Source organism: Lipophrys pholis, assembly GCF_963383615.2.
Source record: "Lipophrys pholis genome assembly, chromosome: 7".
NCBI lineage: Eukaryota > Metazoa > Chordata > Actinopteri > Blenniiformes > Blenniidae > Lipophrys > Lipophrys pholis.
In genome coordinates, this window is record NC_137638.1 from 17,487,016 (window position 1) to 17,506,436 (window position 19,421).

Here is a 19,421-nt window from a genome sequence, read left to right on the forward strand (position 1 = left end):
TAGCTGCTTTGAATTTAACAAATGTGTCTGGTTCTCCTGCAGCTCTGTTGTATCATCTTTTATATATATTTAGTTAATCAAGAAAATTACATACAGTTATAAGAATTTAAATTCCCCAAATGTCATACTCTTATTTCCTTAATTTGTACTACATAGATTTGAAGGTGAAAAAATGACATGTACAATACTACTGTCCTATTTTTCTGTTGTTACATTATCTCATGCACCAAGTCATTTTCCTATGCTTGTTGTCGTATCTCATGTATCTTTGGAGACTACGTAAAAGTTGTTAGGAAAATTAAAATGTCTGTGTGGTTCAGAAAATGTGTACTGTATTAATTTAAATTACTGCAGCTGTATTTGTTAGAGCCGACCAGCTGACACTCTGTAATTAACCCTCAATTGCAAAAAGGAGCAGAGGGCAAGAGATGGCAGCGAACACAAGCGAATGCTACAACTCAGCCTTGACAGTGCTTTGACCCTGCAGTTGGGCTCGTTCGCCGCCCTGTACTTACATTGAGAACAGGCCTGTGTCCCTTCAGCTGCAGGTTCTTATGTAACCGCATGGCCACTTCCTGTCAAACGTGACCGTGTCTTTTTGGTGTGGGATGTTATATGTACGAGCGGCAAGTGACAAGGCATCCTGCTATGTCGGAGGATTCGTCTTCATGCTTCATGTTCGTGTCTCACTTTTGTGCAGTTGGATGGAACCGTGGATCTAGACGAGAGACGCCTCATCCGCTCTGCCATCAGGGAGTTGAGGAGGAGAGAGATCGAGGATATGGAGGCCGCTCTGGCCAGCAAGAGGTTTCGACCCACGCGCCTCAATCAGCAGGAGGACAAGGAGAACCAGCACAGGTGAGGGGACTCGCACGCACATGCACACACACACGGGCACACGTGAACTTGTCTTATTGACGAAGTGTCCCAGACCAGGTGGATTGGGGATGCTAAGAAAACCTTCAGGACCCCAGATGGTGCATTCCTCCACTCCTCCATAGAAATTCTGGAACAGTCAAGTCAAGGAAATTACAGGGGACGGAAAACTGCAACCACTGTAAATTTTCTATATTCATTCTACACGCTCATTATATAATAAATAATTTTACAGTCGGGGGTTGTCTCGCCAGCTCAGAATACCAAAAGAGTCCCAGCAGTTATTTTCATATCCTTTTATTTATTTTATTTACCTCAGAGGTTTCTCCGTCAGTCAGCTGAGGAATGCAGATAAACTGATAACTCAGCAGTCATGCTACACCACCTCTATGACTCCATCAATAAACATGTTTTTGCTGGCAAACCAAATGAGAAAAGGGACAAACAAACTTGATGTTATCAGAGATCTTTTTTGTTGCTGCATGCATTATAGTTGCTACCATTTTAAAAAGCTTTGTGTTACGTTCTGAGTTCTGATAGGTTCAGTTCTTAAACCACCGCCATGGGGCAAACACAGAGAGGCAGACAATCACACACATTCTCACACTTGTGGTCGATTTAGAGGTACTAATTCATCTTAAACACACGTTTTTTTAGAAGTGTGAGGAAGTTGAAGTACTTAGAGAAAAACTAAAGTTCAAGGAGAACATGCAAAGTTTCCAAAGAAAGGTCCCCCTAATTCTCCAGTACATCCTCTGCCAAATTGAACTATTGTACCTTATTTGTCCTGATAAGATAAGAGAAGCATTTTTTTTTTTAATCACTCGCCAATCAGCATGATACCAAATATCAACCAATAAGCTTAACTCTATATGGTTACGTTTATTTAGAAACAATGATAATCATCTGTAGTTTCTCCTCTGTGTGAGACTCTGAGCTCTGCAGAGGAGGTTGACCTGAGCCGTTTTATAGGTGTTAGTTTAGGTTCCAGGCAATGGCATGATCCCAGCCTCTGGTGTGGAGCAAAGGAAGGACTTAACACTCTTTGATGGGAACAGGAAAACTCCCCTCCTGTGCCGTTCATCCCCTCTATCACTGGATCCTAATCAGAACAGTGCCGGAGCTAATCATTTCCATTTACTGCACTTCTCGCGTTACATAAACAAAGCAGGTTTCTTCACTGAAGCTGCTAAAGGAAGCGTACCTACTGTGGCTCATGCCTGCCAATGCGTGCACACACACACACACACACACACACACACACACACACACACACACACTTCAAAACCCATCTGAAAGTTGCATTATCCCGTGCCTCGCTGTGGTGGAATGTGAAATATTCCACTCCGATGTGCCACACATCCTTTAATTCCAGCGGCTGGTGAAAAGCAAGCGTAACGAGAGAAGTGAAGGAGTCTATGAGTAATAGAACGCTGCATGAAAGCAAGCAGGGGCATGGAGAAATATGAGGCTGAAGAAAAGGAGGATGAGAACAGCCCTTTTTATAAGGCCGTTTGTGTCATTGCTCTTAAATCTGCCATGCCGCAGTATCACTTCCGCGACACTCGCGTATCCTTTTGGAAAACTGTGGTATTTATGAATCATCTTCTACCTTTGACATAGAGAGAGGCTTCAGACTGGAAGCAGCACAACTCAGGCTTTATAGGAGGATTTTTCAATATAGATGGATTTATATTGTGTCTCCTGTCTCTCTTAGGTCTGAATCCAGCAAGAACTTGGATGTGCTTTCAAAAAAACTGCAGTCAATCCGGGACATTGATGAGCTCACAAAAATGGTGAATATCGAAACACAACCTTCAACACTTAAGCTAACAATGGTGTCTTCGCTCTGGAGGTGTGAATCCACTGAGTTTTGGTGTGTGTTTGCTCTTAGCTCCGTGCAGCCGGCGAATATGAGGAGAGGAAGATGATCCGAGCAGCCATCCGAGAAGTCCGAGATGAACAACAGGGTGAGTTGTGTTGTGATTGTCAACATCATCCACCATTTGACTGACAATAAAGATTAATTTGAGACCGTGGTAGGAAGCACAGTTCAGCAGACATCGGACAAAAGATACTTGTGTCATTGTCGCAAATCAAGTTAGGATGATGCTTTTTACAAATGTTCATTCGTTCTAAAGTCGTTAGTCTGGTAGTGAATTCAAGTTAAAGGTTAAAAGGTCAGGTTATAAACATGAGGTAGTTCTTTATACTGTATATATTTAGAGAACAATTTCTGTCCGAGCAATAAAATGCTATCACAAGGGCATTTCTTGACTCACTTATTTATAGTCTTCAACCATCTACAGCAGAGCAGTGAGAAGATACAAAAAGGAGATTTACAATGTCAAAAAGACAAACTTATATGACAATAGTTCTACCTAGGTACAATATTTTTAGGAATTTTTTCCAACTTTGCCATCAATAAAATAAGTTTTTGACAACAGAAGACTAAATGTGTTAAGTACATGAACCTTTAAGGCAAAGATTTCTTGAAACTGTGAAATTAATACTGTTAATAAGAATGTCAGTCATGCATCATTCATGTATATCTGGACACTTTACCTCTCCCCAGATGTGCATAGTTTAAAAGTCCTAATGAAATATAGTAGGATATTGTATTTTAGATTCATGTACTGACACCATTTAGCCTGATGGGGGCACTATACCTAAAGCTAAACAAAAAAGTCAAATTACCTGGTCAATATGATATAAACTCAAAAGGAAAAATTTTGTTTGTACATTCAATGAGCTGATTGTAAATATGTACTCGTCTGTAGCGACAATACTGCATCATATTTACTCTGGTGCTGGATCAGATCAGGGATTCCTGTCATTCCTTAGCGCTGTCTGGTCTGCGTGACTTCCAAACTCTGTGATGCCACCAGACTGAAAGAGAAAATAAGAGCAACCACTACTTCAGCACATCTCTGATAATCTTCAGCTCACATCCCGTCTGTCTCTGCTCTTATCTAAACTCACACATGACCAGGGAGGTATGGTGAGATTTGATACGTCATTCCTGATTACTGTCGGCCGCGGTCTTTGTTTTCAGGGATGGTGGAGAAAGGTAAAGCTGCTGGTCGCTGTCTGGAGTCTGACGCTGTTGAGCCCCACAGGAAGATGGGTGGTGGGGTGAGTACATCAGAGTCAAAAGAGCAATTACTGTAGGCTGTGGGAGAAAAAATAATTAAATGCCTCACTATTATCCTCGTTTGATCTGAACATTACATCTTTTACAACTAATGGGTGCGTTATCTCAGAAAAATGAACCGGAATGAACCAAGCATTTCCCAATTTGTGGGTGATGAGTTTGTTTGCATGGCAGCAGCGGCCCCTGAGGTTTCTCTGCACGCCGCAAAGAAGAATGCAGCACAACAACAAGCATTGTGACCTGAGTCACACACTGGGTCACGGCTGCACCATGCTCACAAACACACACACAAAAAACACAAAACGCATGCCTCAGCTGCCACGCAGTGAAGAATGCCTTTTGTTTTCCACATCCTCATTCAGGTTAGGCCACGCATCTGCAAACCGCAGCTCTTCAGCCTCAATGTGGTGATGGGTTTGTAAGCTATGTACAAAGTACGTAGAGCTTTTTACATCGCACAGGGGATGCTTTTGTTATGTATGGTGACTTTATCGTTATATCATTACAACTGAAATAATTCAAATTCGATGTAGAAAAAAATGTAAATCATCTATGAATACAAGAACATATTTATTGCCCACTTTTTGATTTTATTTGTTTTATACTTGTACAAACAGTGATGAAAGGGTTTTTAGTGGGCAGCACTTGGTAGACTTGGTTCGAAATAAACTAAACTATAATTTTGATGAATCGCTAAGAAACACAAATGCTGCGATGTTTCGAAGCTATTTGTGTTTATTATTTCATGGGAGGTGGGGGGGGGGGCAACAAAAACCTTTTTCAATTTGAAATGTTTCAGACCCCTGGTTAAGTCAACACTGAGGAGGAATTGAGTTTGATCCTGTCATCGATTGAACACAGTAAATCGTTTTCTGACCTGGACAGTTTTATAACCTCACTTCACGCCACTACAACCTTTCATAGACCATCTGATTAAAATGTTGTTTGAAAATGTCAATATTTTAATGGTATTAGAACTTGATGATGTCTGTGTGGACCCCGGCTTGCTCAGTTGGTAGAACCTGAGACTCGCAATCTCAAGGTACCGTAGTGGGTTCATGTCCCACGCCGGGCGCCACCTTCCCGCCACCTGCAGGAAAAGTTCTTAATCGGTGAATGTGAGCCGGAAAGCGGGAGAAATGTGTGTTCAGTCTCCTGTCTGACCGTCTTCCAGCTGACCTGCCCTTAAGTGGCTGAGTGGTAAAGACTAATGGCGCGATTACATGGGGTATGGCAGTGGTCACCTGGGGCCAGATGCTGTCTTACCGACTGTTTTTGATGATTGATTTGTTTCATTTGAATGAAGGTTTTATTGAATTAATAACATTAATTCTCTCATAACTCAAGCCTTTGACTGTTGGAAGCATCTCTGAAGTCTTTGCTTTAAAGGAAAACACAATCAGTCTCCTTATCAGTTTGGGTGCTTCACTTAAAAGAATGCACGGGCAGAAGTGAAAGACCCCCAGTATCGGCGCCATTCTTCCTGGCTGCCTGTTCTCCGCTTGCGTACATTCCTTTGTGCGTGTATTCACCTTGGATAGGAAGCTATGATGCCATGTTGGCGTAACAGGATGCTTCACAGTCAGGCCTTTACCTCACTTCCTATCGGACAGCTGGACAGTGCAGCAGTGTTGGTGTGAGTCATAGATAGCGGTGGTGGTAAGGACTAAGGAGGATGCAGACGGACTGTCAGGCGGCTCACCAGATGTGTCCCAGCAGTCTGGTCTGTGTTGGAGTGGGGACGTGGCCAAGAACAACATCAGCCAGCAGCAGCGGGGCTCCTTCCACTCACATCACAGCAGCGGATCTCTTTGAGCTGCTTGCAATTGTTCTGTGGACGATGGCGGTTTTAGATAAATCTGCACAGAAGCCACATTGACACACAGCACGCAAGTGTGTGCGTGTGCATGCTTGTGTGCGTGTGTAAAAGGAGCTAAGCTTGAAACAGACACCAGTTAAAGAACTTGGGTTGAAATGGATGTGCGTGTTTAATTCAATAAGATTAATGTTCCCGTTGGTGTGTAATTTCTTACCAGAATCCAATCCTGTTAAGAAGTTAATGTTTTTAATGAGGTTTATGGTTGGTATGCAAGATGGTAAAAGTTTCCCTTTGCTCAGTTGGGAAAACTCTCACTGTAATGTCTGAACTATAATTATATGTATGTAACAGAAGAAATGACGGGATGAAAATGAGAAGCTATCATCTCAATAAATATTGAAACAATGTTTTATTTGTCTTATTCATCTCAAGTAATAAACCATAGAAAACAGGTCAAAACAAAAGCACAGTGTGTCAGAAGTTAATGCGTCAACCAGTCAACCCATTAACCTGACGTGTGTGTGTGTGTGTGGGGGGGGGGAGGTATCATTTCCCCCTGGAGACAGAATGGGAGGTAGGGGAAGTCAAGGGAGTGGCTTCTTGTTGGTTATGTGTAGTGTGTGTGTGTGCGCGCGCATGTGGCGTTTGTGGTGGTTTAAATGTTTGTGTGTGTGTGTGTGTGTATGATGTGGCTGAGGGAACTGAGCAGCAGTATAACGGACGTCCTGACTGAGAGAGAGAGAGAGAGAGAGAGAGAGAGAGAGAGAGGGAGGGAGGGAAAGAGTCAGCCAGTCAGTCTTGTGAAGAGAAGGTAAATGTCACTTTGATTTTCCTCGAGTTCGTGTCTTGACCTTTTTTGAATTCAAAAGTGATTTAATTGGCTTCTTCTGACTTGTCTGTGCTGGTTTCTGTCTGACGGGACACTGTTGCCTCTGTATTTACTTTTCAGGTTTGTGTATATAATATTTTATTGATACTTTATTGCTGCGTTATATTACTTATTGTGTGTAATGTCTGCCTAACAGTTATTGTAAAATTACTTTTATGTCACTTTGTTGGGAGACTATATATATATATATATTGCTTCTAATTTGAATATCTATGTTTCATTCTTGCAAATGAAGTATATGTACTCTTTTTATGTTTTAGGGTCGATGCTTGGCATGTTGAGAAAGCTAAGGTAGGCTTTAGTATTGGCCAAGCAGCATCTTGTTTGTTCACTGAGCACATCGTCAACATGTTGCGAGAAGATGGTGAAGTTCAAATTTGTCGAAGTGATAATGCGACTTAGATGAACTGAGAGGGTGAGCTGCAAGAAGAAATGTACAGTGTGACCAGAAAGTGAGTTTAAATTGACACGTGATGATTTGCAGTAAGAAAAGATGGAAAAAACCCAACTAGATTGAGACTCCAGGCTGTGGGTTTCCTCACTCCAGACTGAGCGTGTGTGATACCAGCATGATTGCTACTGTATTTCAGTCATTGGAGGTGAGCCGAGTGTGCGGTTCCACAGGCTGCAGTAATGGAAAGTGAGCCGCCAGGTCTCTTCTTTTCTCCTCCACACTGAAGCGTAGAAGACCCTTGAACAGTCTGACCTCACCAGTGTTGTGATGGATTTAACTCTCATGGAAAAGTGGAGCAAGTAAAGCCGAGTGTGGTGATCCAGAGTCGATGTCAGTTGCCTGGACGCGTTGGTGATGGAGGTGTGTGCCTCATTGTTGTTGTTTTAGTGTGGAGTTGTGGGCTCGGAGGAATCCATATGGCCAACGCATTGCTGTGGTCACAAGAGATGACAGTTGTTTTTGAGTTAGCGATTTTGCAATTGCAGTCTGACGCGAGCAGGCTCCTAAGTCCGGATAGGATGAGTGGTTTTGGGGTGTGCTGCTGAGCTAGGGTGGGATGGTGTCAGTGTTGGTTCCACTCCGTCAGGTCCCGACTCTCAGGGCCAGACGGAAGCCGCTAATGACAGATTGGCAGCTGCCAGCAGGTCCGACGCCTTGGTCTCATTTCCTTTTTTCTCTGACTGTGAGAAATATGTTCCCTGTGGTTGAGTGGGAGCTTTGAAATGATGGCTGTCCATCTGACTCCTGGCAGAAACAGAGCAGGAGGAGGACGTGGAGCAGGAGGAGAGGGTGAGGAAAGACTTGTTCTCTTTAATTGTGTTTATGACTCAGAAAAGCAATTATCTCCCCCTGTGACTCTTTGAGTGACTCCGCACAGAAGGAGAGTCCCCTGTGTGTCTATAATCACACATTACTCTGTTGTGCCTTCAGTCTTTTGTGTCGTTGCAGGAGATTGTGTTTGTTTGTGCCCTCCAGACTCATCGGACTATTAAATCACTTACCACAATGGAAAGCACAATTTTTGTAACATGTTTATTTAGTGTGTCAGACTTTATCAGAATCAGTTGCTGATGTTCTGAAATGCTGAAAAGACGTTTTATGCATCAAATCCTCTGGTGCATTTTTTAATAAGCTTCATATGGAAAAAGTTTAGGCTGGAAATCTGACATTGGAGCACCTGTTATATAGATTTCCATTGTTTTGAGTTCACAGTTTTGATTTCTTTCCTGCAGATTTATCCCTTTTGGGCATTTGGGCAACAAATCTCAGATTTTTTTAAAAAAGGAACTGATGTGACAGAGTTAGTCGTGCCTGCCATCCCAAGCCGTGCCATTTCAGGTTCACCTTTCCTGTTTACACTGCAGTCTCCTGCAGCAGTGTCCGATTATGTTTTCTCTTCTGATTGAGCCGCTCTGCCCTGTAATCTGCTCAAGGTGGGGAAGGTCACAGTCAATAGAGAAGAAAAGCCTTGGAGTCCTCCTCCCCTCGGCCTCCCACCTGTGTTTTACTTTGAGCTGCTTTTGTGGTCGGTCACCATGTTGACTTGGAGCCTCTCTCTGTTTGTCGTGGTCACACAGTGCGTTGATCTAAATCCTTTTAAAACACACAACTGTCATCAATAAGATTTTCACACTGCAGCTGACAACTACGTTGGTCTCTTGTCTGGGATTACATTGTTTACACACGGCAAACTGGTTGTGGCGTACGATTGTGTGGTTGTGTGAATGTATGCTTTTTTTCCCCCCCTTGCTTCAGAGGTGGTGAATGTGTTTTCAGAAGCATTTTGAAGTAATGGTAGGCTGTAAATCTGGTCTAAGTATTATATTTTCAGCATGTAAGGTCAAATCTTGAATGTTTTCTCAGGATCCACCCAAAAGTTTGTTGGACTATTCTTAAACCCAGACGTCTCTTGCAAAACACCTTGAAGAAGATTATGTTCTGTGATGCAATTCTTCGCTTCAGACTGACACATAACAATTGAAGCTCTGCGGAAGAGTTTTTCTCCCTTTAATAATGCACGTCGTCCGAGTGTTGAGGATCAAAAGTATGCTTTAGAGTGATTTAGGAAGAGTGTGTGGACATGCTCAGAGGGCTGGTATTTGTGCAGCTGATTCTCCTGTGGAGTGGCTCAAGGTCAGGCAGCAGAGGCCCTACAATACTGTCGGCATCAACCTCTCTTCCTCTCCGTCCTCCCCTCCATACACCTCTCCCGTTTCCTCTCCATATGCCAAAATACTGCTACCTCTCCCCTGAGATGTGCCTCCTTCTATATCTCTTTTCTGTCGTTGTAGATTAGCGCCCAGAATACTACAAAATATATGCCTCTTTAGTGTGGTTAATCTGGAGATATGCTGACGCTCCACTCAAAGCTCCTCACAGCTTTTTCCTTTGACATGCAAAATGGAAAATAAACTCGATCATGACTTTTCCAGCTGGCCAAGTGTTTTTGGCACCCTGATTGGATCATTTGACCTCCAACAAAAGACTTTTGTGATCACCAGCTCAACTCAGATGATTGAAGATGTTCTTGTGATACCGTATTTAAATAGCTGTGGCTGCTTGCCCTCCACACTTTTTCATCTGAGAAATAAAAAAGCTTTGTGCATTTGTCGTTGGATTAAATACATTATTTCTTTTCCCCTATCTTTTTTTTTCTCTCAGGAGAAAGCGCAGGAGAGCCATAGTGAGCCGGAGCGAATCAGATCTAAGATCCACGACCTACACAGCCAGCAGACACAACAAAGCAGAGACCTGCAGAGATTAGGTAAGAAAGTCTCCCTTTTGAAAATAAAACGGTTGCTCAAAGAGCTGTTTTTCATCTTGCGTGTTCATAATTGCACCCACTCCCTCAGGCTTATGTCCGATTTAAACCTGCCATACCCCTGGGATTACCTAAGTACAGAAGCTTGTGTACATAGTAAGCATCCACGCGAAGGTCAAATTTATGTAGGAACTAATTGCACGAAACTAACATTGCTCACCTCTGTTACATGTCGCCGTGCCTGCACACATCTCTCACGATGCCTTCTTCTCTTCACTGCCTGTGAAAATAGTCCTGCAAAGGAGCCATTCTCCTCAGGTGGCGGTGAGGAGGTCATGTTAGTTCATGTTCTTTGAGCTCTTTCATCTAACTTTATTAACCGTTTGGAGTCACTGAGCTATAGGCTTAGTGACGTGGACTTCTTAAGTGTGAAGTCATTTCATTAACGTCCGTGTTAGAGCAGCCATTAATAAAGTCATATGAATGTAGGCCTTCAGGAGGGAATACATGTGCCTTGTTCACTTGGCACCATAAAACTTTACCTTAACTGTTACAGAGTTGACAATGAGGAGTTTGTGAAACAACAAGTACTTTGTCGATGAGTAATAAATGCTTCAAACACGGGGTTTTATCCAGCTTAAATACTTCACACACAATGTAGTAAGTCTCCTTCATGTAGGACATCCAATAGTAATCGAAAAGTGGTGTTTGTCCGTTTTTAAGTTGTCCTGAGGCCGGCAGTCAGAATAAGGTCATTCTGTGTGGCCTGGTCAGCCACGGGCTTTGCTCCCAGTGTCCTTCACATGGACCGATGGTTGGTGGTGGTAGGGTTATGGGAAGCAGCAGAGGGAAACCCAACAACCACACCTCTGCTAAATAAAGCTGATACTAGAACAGAACTGAGACTCTTTTTTTGACGTGGCTGAAAAACTCCCCACTGTTCTGAATTTCACTGCCTTACAATTTAGACCTGGGTGAAACTGGGATCACCTCCCAAAATAAAGACCACCGAGGAAAAGGATGACCGGTTTCTCACAGTGTCACCCAATCAACTGTGAGGTCTGTGGTTGGGGCAGGACAGTGAAGCCCAGATGAGCGTTTGGTTCCTGACTGAGGTTGTTGTCTTAACAGTGAAAGAATGAAAGTGGCAGAAAATAAGAGGTCTATATGGACGATCAGCTTCTTTTTGCTCTTTCAACACAGCACACTAATGATAAGCTGCCGCCCTCAGTGAAAAGTATAAAGTAATAGTAAGTATTGATAAAAGCACAAAATTTAGAGTGTCAGTGAGCACAAAGGTATTTTGTTTCACTGTTGAATATCAAATTGACTGCTATTACAAGTTTCACTTTGCACGCTAAGCAAGTCTTTGATAAATCTGTGATGCTAGTTTACCGTCATTTAACTCATTAAGGCCTGCAGATGCAAAATGTGGTCTGTACCAAATGAAAAGCAAATGCTTTTAGTTGGAGCAATCGTGTGAACAACCTCTTATCTACAAAAATACACATGTGGGAAGGTAAAGCCCTTTATAAAGGGAAGACTTGCCAATACGGTTAAGGTCATAACAAGTTTATAGCTTCAGTTCTGCTGTTAACCAAGCTTCTCGAAAATCTGATCGGATAATGTGTTTAGTTGATCCATGACTTGAGACCAGACCAACATGTTTCAACAACAACAAGATGGGTTGCCATGAAACTTTGTGCAAATAATTGTCCCCAGAGGATGAATGCTGCTGACTTTGGTAATCCTCTGCGTTTCCCCCCACTGGCACCACGATTAACTTTAAACTTGTGGGTTTTAATGAAATGTCACAACAATTATACTATTGCATCAGCACCCAGAACCGCTCAAATACTTTAATTTATGACCAAAAAAAGCCCTGAAAAGTGTTCACACAGCCTCAGCTGAACAATAGTCTAAATATGGTAAACATTATGCTTGCTCACATTCCCAGAGATGCCAGTCTGTTTCAATGTCCCTCAACCTTTTACAGGGCTCCACCTCCATCACTGAAAATCAAAACACTGCATTTAGAAGATTTATTTTCAGAAAACAAAACATAAATGGCATGATGGCAAAAGACTGCATGTAGCCTGGCTTCACACACATCAAGTTTCCAAACATGCAGCGCTGCTTTTTCTATTGTATCACCATGAGTATTAAAAAGGTAAAATAATATTTTGGTGTAAAAACCAAGCATCGTCATCACCTCCATAAATAAGACATTGCAAATGATGAAACGTGGGTAGGGAGGTTTGATGGATGAATTTTATTGATCCCAACTTGAGAAATTCCTGCGTTCCAACAAAAAATACAAAGTACTTTATGATTATAAAATATAGTGCATCTGATCAAAGTTAGAATGCAGTTGAAAAATTTACTTTTCCCACAATTATTTAAAAAAAAAAAACCTGTGACATTTTCATATTTTTTACATTTATTGCAATATTTAATTTATTTACAAATTGTAGTGTATAGATAAAAAAATTTTTTTAATTGTATGTCAAAGTTTCCAAACTGTATTATATTAGTAACAACTTCTATTAGTGTTTCTCCAGTGCACTTCAATAAATGGCTAAGACAGCCATCGGCCTCATGGGGTCTCCACACTTTCTATAGAAAACTGTTTTGCCAGAGCCAAGGCGTGATGACCTTGTGATAAACCATTTTTCACAGCAGCTGAGAGAAAGTAAAAAAAAAAAGAAAAGGCATTAATCTGTTTACAGTAAGGGCTCTCCTCGGGTCACTGCTTCACTGTAAGTTGCAGCATAAAGGAGACTCTTGCTTGTTCTTTGTTTTCTGCTCTATAAATGACCGGCAGCTTTTGCAGCTATTTTCAAGCAAAAAGCAAGCCTCTCATTATGCTGCAGCAGTTGGGATTTTCCCAGAAAATCACCACACAATAGGTGCGACAGCTTCCAATGGTAAAGACGTGAACAATAACGCGAGGGTTTGAGGAAAGCAATGGGTTTTGGCTGCCACTTCAGTTGCAGTTGGCCAGTAATTGAGTTTGGGGCTGAGTGCATCATTAAATATGGACACTGGTGTCCAATGGAGCATTGAATGTCACATGTGAGCAATTTATTGTTCTAATTGTTTGCTCTAATCACATTTTCTACTCGGACCATCTTACATAATCAGCATGTCTGTTGGAGCCGCAACTTGCAACAAGCGGCTATTTTTATCTTCTGTCACGTCTCAAGTAATTACCTTTTATGTCGTTATAATGTCAATTATGGAATACTGGCGTGTAATTTCTCGGGCTTCTTTTTTGTGAGGCGTTAAGCAATTAATGACGAAATACGGATCAGATGCTTGAAATGAGGCTGTGAATACTCACCCTTGAAGGTGTCTGAGGAAGTCCCGGCTGCCTCCGGTCACTGGAGCTTCCCTTTGATTTGGTTTGTAAATGACAGACCTGCATATTCTGTGAACCCAATTTGGTTGCAAAGTTGGTGCAAATTAAGGTCAGTCACAAGTGTTTTCATGTCGTGCTGTGCACTTGTGATGTGGGAACTGAATACACTCTCTTTGGTTTTAACCGTTTTTCTTATCTGCGGTACATACACAACCTCAGATGGCCTATCATATAGCAGCACCATGGGGTGTTGAAGGTAGAGAGTATCACAGGGAGGATGTGGGCACCACTGTGTTGTTTGGAGTGTGGTTTCCTGAGGAGAGAGGGAGTAATGAAGGAGCGCCAAACAAAGAGGAGGGAAGGGAGAGTATTTCTCTGTCTTTCACCCCCACTTTCTCCCAGACTCCTTGCAGTTTCTTTACCTCCTACAGATGTGCCACATTCTTCTCTTTCTTTGCTCGTCAGCCATCTTCCTGGCTTACACACATTCACCAAACACAATCTCACAAATCTGGCTTAGGAACTGAGCCCAGTCTGGAGGAAATGTCCACATCCTCTCATGTCTCCACTTGCCTTCTCTGTGATCCTGGAGGGATACTTTCTCAGTTCCCAGCTTCTCCTGAGGCCTCGGTGCTGCGGAAGTATTTCATTCACATCATAAGTCTCAGCCTTCATCACCTACTCCTCTCTCACATACAGTAACACCCTCTTCAATTTAATGTGGCATGAGAATAAGTTCATTCACATTAACATTTTCATATGTGTTTTATTTAACAGGGTCCAACTCAGGCATGGTGTTGGTTCTGGATCACCTGGTGAAAGATGATGGCTCCAGACCTCTGCTGATCCAGCATCAGCGAGAAACTCTGACCCCAGAGCCCGACCTGCTTCTGTCTCAGCGCCAGAGGTCAGACTCCACAGCTTCAGACCGTAGCGTGTCGTCTGTACGCTCCCAGTGCAATCTGGATTCGGTTCTCCCCGAGAAGAGCCTGGGCTCAGCCTACAGAGCCCGGCTGGACTCCGGTGCCTCAGACAAGAGCCAGAGTTCCTCACAGCGTGGCCGTCTGGACTCCGGAGCCTCAGAGCGGAGCAACAGCTCTCAGTCTAATGCCAGACAGAGATTGGGCTCTGATGTCTCTGATTCATGTGTCAGACCTCGTCTGGGGTCTGGGGCTTCAGACAGCATCAGTGTGGCCAGCAGGAAACGGACGGACTCGGGGACCTCTGACCAGAGCGTCGGCATGTCCTCTGTGGATCCGGGTCTAGCAGAAGAGGTGGAGGCTGCCACGAGTGCTTCTACTTGCAGCACAGATTCAGAAACCGAGAGCAGGAGCCAAGACCCAGCCGCTGTCCCTGCTCAGTCCGACCAGAACCATGCTGATGACCTGGAGCAGCCCGATGGGGCTGTTTTATCCCAGAGAGATCCTACAGATGAGCACAATTCTCGCACCAAGGTAATTACTGACTTCCAGATACAACAGGTAAACTACACTGGCTGCATGAGATGACCATCAGAGGTCAAGATAAGTAACTGGAGGGTTAACCTAACACCGACTCCCTGAAATAAGGGGTTGATGAGCTGAATTACAAAGAGTTCAAACCAAATTGCGCCACACCAAACCTCCCTTCCATCAGTCTTCAAGGCTGCTGAGATCCATATAGGCAATAAAAAAACATAAATCCTCTTGAGCTACTGACACAAAACTTATAAAGATTTCAATCTGCAGCTGCTGTTTTGCACTAAAGTTCATTTAAAAAATGATTTGTCTTTGTTACACTTACAACAAATTCAATGTTTATTTTCACATGTTAATAATGTTATCATCCATTTAACAGTAACAATAAATATTTTACAGGTGTTCTCTCTTGAGAAGGAAATCTTGGACCTGAAAGTAGATAATATTATCTTTAGAGAGTATTTGCAGTGCACTAGGCTATTTTTAGGGGCAAATGTCTGGTCATTTCTTTTGGTTATTTATATTGTTCGTTTCTTTCCTTGCACTGTGGGCTTGTGTGCGTGGGTATAGGTGTTTATGTCTGTCTGTAGATATGTATGAATGGATGTGTATGTATATATATATAGTGTGTGTGTGTGTGTGTGTGTGTGTGTGTGTGTGTGTGTGTGTGTGTGTGTGTGTGTGTGTGTGTGTGTGTGTGTGTGTGTGTGTGTGTGTGTGTGTGTGTGTGTGTGTGTGTGTGTGTGTGTGTGTGTGTGTGTGTGTGTGTGTGTGTGTGTGTGTGTGTGTGTGTGTGTGTGTGTGTGTGTGTGTGTGTGTGTGTGTGTGCGTGCGTGCGTGCGTGCGTGCGTGCGTGCGTGCGTGCGTGCGTGCGTGCGTGCGTGCGTGCGCGCGCGCGCGCGTGCGATGGAAGGAATAATTATATTATTTACTTGTGACAAGGGGTGAGAGTAAATAAGTTTTTACTTCTTCTCACTCCATTTCGAATACTCATCTGACGATGTTTTTCTTGATTTATTTTATATTATTATTACTGTTATTCATTTATTTATTTATTTGAGAGGAAAACTTGTTAATTTTCTTTTATTTTTTTTCTTATTTGTTTTCGTACCTTATTCGAAATAAACACTTCAATCAATCAATCAATCAATCACTGCAGCGGTTTCTCAGAAAACCACAGACACTTCACCATGCTTTATTTCAAGGAGGTATGAACCAGTATTTATCATCAGCGCACCACTAGAGAGTGGTGCTGAGCTGCACAGCAACAGGGAAACTCTTTTTCTTTCCAAATCGTTATCCATGGCAAGAAACTACAGCACTCCATTCTTCAGTGACACTCGGGTCACATCGGCATCCATAAACGGAGCGGGCCGAGTACCTGTCACATGCTGTTTGTCCTCTGTTTCCTGGTTACACAAACAAATGGTGCACCTGACCATCTCTGCTTCAGCTCAGTGTGTCAGCCTCACCTGGCGTCCGAGAGGGAACCTCAGGACAGATATCCTGCATCTCTTCATCCTGCAGCTCTGACTACACACAAACGCACTGAGCTCATTTCTCGTCCCCGGCTGTTAACAGCCAAACAACGTTTCCCATCTTTGGGGCTCCGGTCGCCATGACGCCATCGTGTCGTTGAGCTTAATGTGTTTACCTAAGGCTGTCCCTGGACTTCTTTTATTGTTCTCTGTGATATGCGCTGATGCTCAGTCTCCTGAGACTAAAGTAAACACGCCGGGGTTCATCGCGGCCCTGCAGCCAAAAAAAGAACAGAGGCCCACTGCTTCACTGCAAATCCAAATGTTACATAATGAAAACACAAACCGGTCAGTGCTGTGTTAAGGACTGTGTGCTTGTGTGTAGTTGCCACCACAGCTTGAGGCCCCTCACGAATGTGCATTACTGCCCTGTCAAACACGAACCGCTCTGTGATTGTCAGTCCAGGCAGAGGGAATGATTATCCTTAATTTCCTGCACTGACTGTCACATTTCTCTCTCTTCTCTTTAATAGATGATGATAAATGATTTGTCTCTCAATCATGGAAAAGCAAAAGATTCTGGTAAGATTTGTTTATTTTTTTTAATAAAAATATTCTGAACACTGACAATATTTCTGCTATTTTTCTTTTGTCAACTGTAAATGCACTAAGTTGTATTGAGCGGGTTTTCAAAATTTTTTAAAGACATTTTTCACTTTATTACACAACAACAGATGGTTCATAGCCTGCGGGATCAATTATGTGGAAACTGTCAAAGCTATTGCAGTGACCATATAGGGCCACTCACAAGAGAGAGGGCCAAGAAAAGAGCTTTTTGTGATATATCTCATTTTCTATGAGACAGCCCCCTGTCCACTGCACTATAAATTGCGGTTTCCCTCCTGAGTGGAATATTTTTTCTTTGTTAGCATGACCTCAGTGAATGTCTTCTCCTTTAATCACTCACATTTCTTCCACTGTGTCCACCCCTGGCTCTAAGCTTTGTACACATCACCTGACTGTATTAAGGATCAGAGAACGTAAAAATAGAGGACTCGCGGATGAAACGTGCATTTAGTGCAATAAATGGACAACAGAATGTGCCAAAATTGGTGAGGTTATGTCAGGAAAAATAAAGGGGTGGAGAATCCTAGAAAGTGAAGGAAAGGAGGAACAGCTTTTATGGAAGGCTACTGAAGAGGAGATGGAGATGATAAGTAATAAAGTTTATAACAGTTCGTCCTACTCGGTATTATGTTGTTTTAAAGCTCGCGCAAATAATAGCATTGGCAAGATGTTTTGCTGTGAAATGTCTTGTAGTGCTTTGGAGATTTGTACCTTCGTACTTCATTACAATAAATGTTTTTCTATGGTTTTAACTAACCGTCTTTAATTTGCATTTTTTTCTTGAAGCACCCCAGAAGAAAGATGTCGTGTTGGAGCAGTTCAGCCGAACAAACTCTGTTCGTGATCGAATGCGCAGGTTTGCAGAACCTAGCCAAAGTCCAAACATCACCGCTCTGAAGAAAACTCCCCTGAGAAACGGGACCCCGTCCGGCAGCAGAGGCCTCACCAATCTATCCAGATCCACCGAGTTGTTTACAGATGCAGCAGCATCCCTCGGCACATCTGGAGACAGGCCAGCGAGGCCACGTGTAGACTCCACATCCAACACCTCCGCTGCATCCCAGAGTCAGTCGAGAGGTGTGGCCAACAAACCTCTGCCCTCAGCCAGCCAATCGCAGAGCTCCATGGGTGGGATGAAGCATCCAGCTGAAAAAGATGTGCACGCCTCCAGTAACTCAAAGGAAGACGGGACCCCAGGGAGAGCAGCTGAAAAAAAGGTCACAGAGGGAGAGGCAGACCCGGACATGAAGACTTTCCTCACCATCGAGATCAAGGATGGGCGCACTGGCACCTCCTCCACGTCAGCTCCGAGAGGCAACATCGTACCCATCACCACCACCATGGGTCCACGCATCACCACCAGTGCTCTGGGGCAAAGACCAGGTAGGGACATCAATGTTTCAGTGGTCACTCTAATGAAGTCCTTTAACGAGCCAGTTTGTTCAATATGTTGTAGCCTTTTTGATTAGAAATCAAGCAATAACCGTAAAGTTTTCACTTTTCACTCCTAAGCTTGCTGATTGTACTTCTGTTGGTATTAATCTTAATTTAGCAGCTGCATATCTTGTCTTGCTGGGATCACAGAGGAATCCTGCTCTCTGTGGGACGTGACCACCATCAGTCACATGTGAGATAATGACAAGAGTGTTATTGAGGCTAAAGAAACAAAGCAGATGGACAAGTGTGTATAGATGTCTGTGCTGAATCTTGAATGTCATGGTTGCACTGAAGGCTACTTGTTATAGGGTGGGCACGCCGCTGAGTGTGGAGGAGGGCGTTGAGGTCACCGGTCAACAGACGGGCGTTCTGAGACAATAGAAGCATAAAGTGACCATCCCAGGCTGCAGTGAATGGTGATACTGTTACTGTGAAAGAATGAGCCTGCCAGTCCGCGTAGTAAACTGCATTGTTTGTTGTATTTTGGGCTCATTTTCTGCCCTCACTCTATAAAGGAACTCACTCACAAATATCATTCATCTGAGTTAACAAAATGTCTGCGGGAATACAGAATTAGTCAATTAGTCAAGTGACATCCTCAGTTTCTTGTATGTGCTAACCTTCTTTGTTTTTCATTCTTTACCTCCTTGTGTTGCTGGCTCACAAGAAAATGTATATATCAACCTGAGTGGAGTCAGTACATTTTAAAATGCTGTTGTGTAGTCGGTCTTACAACACAGAACAGAAGGTCGGTGTGAAGAGTCAGGAAACCATAACTCTTATGAACGCTCACTGAACACCCGGGGTGTAAATTAAAGAGCAGCCGCTTCACCACCTGCACATACTGAGAAAACAACTTTTAACTGGAAAAAATAAACAGAAAGGAGTGAAATTGTTAAACAATAATTTTAGGTTTCAGTGTTATATATATATGAAATATACTATTATCCATAACAATCTGATGACCTTTCATTATTTAAATGAAAACAACAACTTGAGCTTTTACTAAAATATTTGCCGGTGTCCCCCCTCCAAAAGAATTTAATCCAACTAGTAAAACATCCATATATTTTCTATCAATTGCAGATAAGATTGAATACTTAAAATT

General features: G+C 42.9%; 1 protein-coding gene across 4 annotated transcripts in view; it reads left to right on the forward strand.

Annotated features, from left to right (window-relative positions):
- The window catches only part of smtnb (smoothelin b), a 53,670-nt gene that overhangs the window by 15,379 nt on the left and 18,870 nt on the right, over positions 1-19,421 (forward strand). For 2 of the 4 annotated variants that reach the window (XM_080467532.1, XM_080467533.1), the window contains exons 2-9: positions 701-858; positions 2,594-2,672; positions 2,771-2,846; positions 3,932-4,011; positions 9,854-9,956; positions 14,092-14,768; positions 16,783-16,831; positions 17,663-18,259. In XM_080467532.1, the coding sequence (XP_080323658.1) occupies positions 701-858; positions 2,594-2,672; positions 2,771-2,846; positions 3,932-4,011; positions 9,854-9,956; positions 14,092-14,768; positions 16,783-16,831; positions 17,663-18,259 (1,819 nt within the window). Of the gene's footprint in view, positions 1-700; positions 859-2,593; positions 2,673-2,770; positions 2,847-3,931; positions 4,012-6,549; positions 6,661-7,879; positions 7,982-9,853; positions 9,957-14,091; positions 14,769-16,782; positions 16,832-17,662; positions 18,260-19,421 lie in introns of those variants that run through there. The other 2 variants (XM_080467534.1, XM_080467535.1) reach the window with 2 other exon arrangements.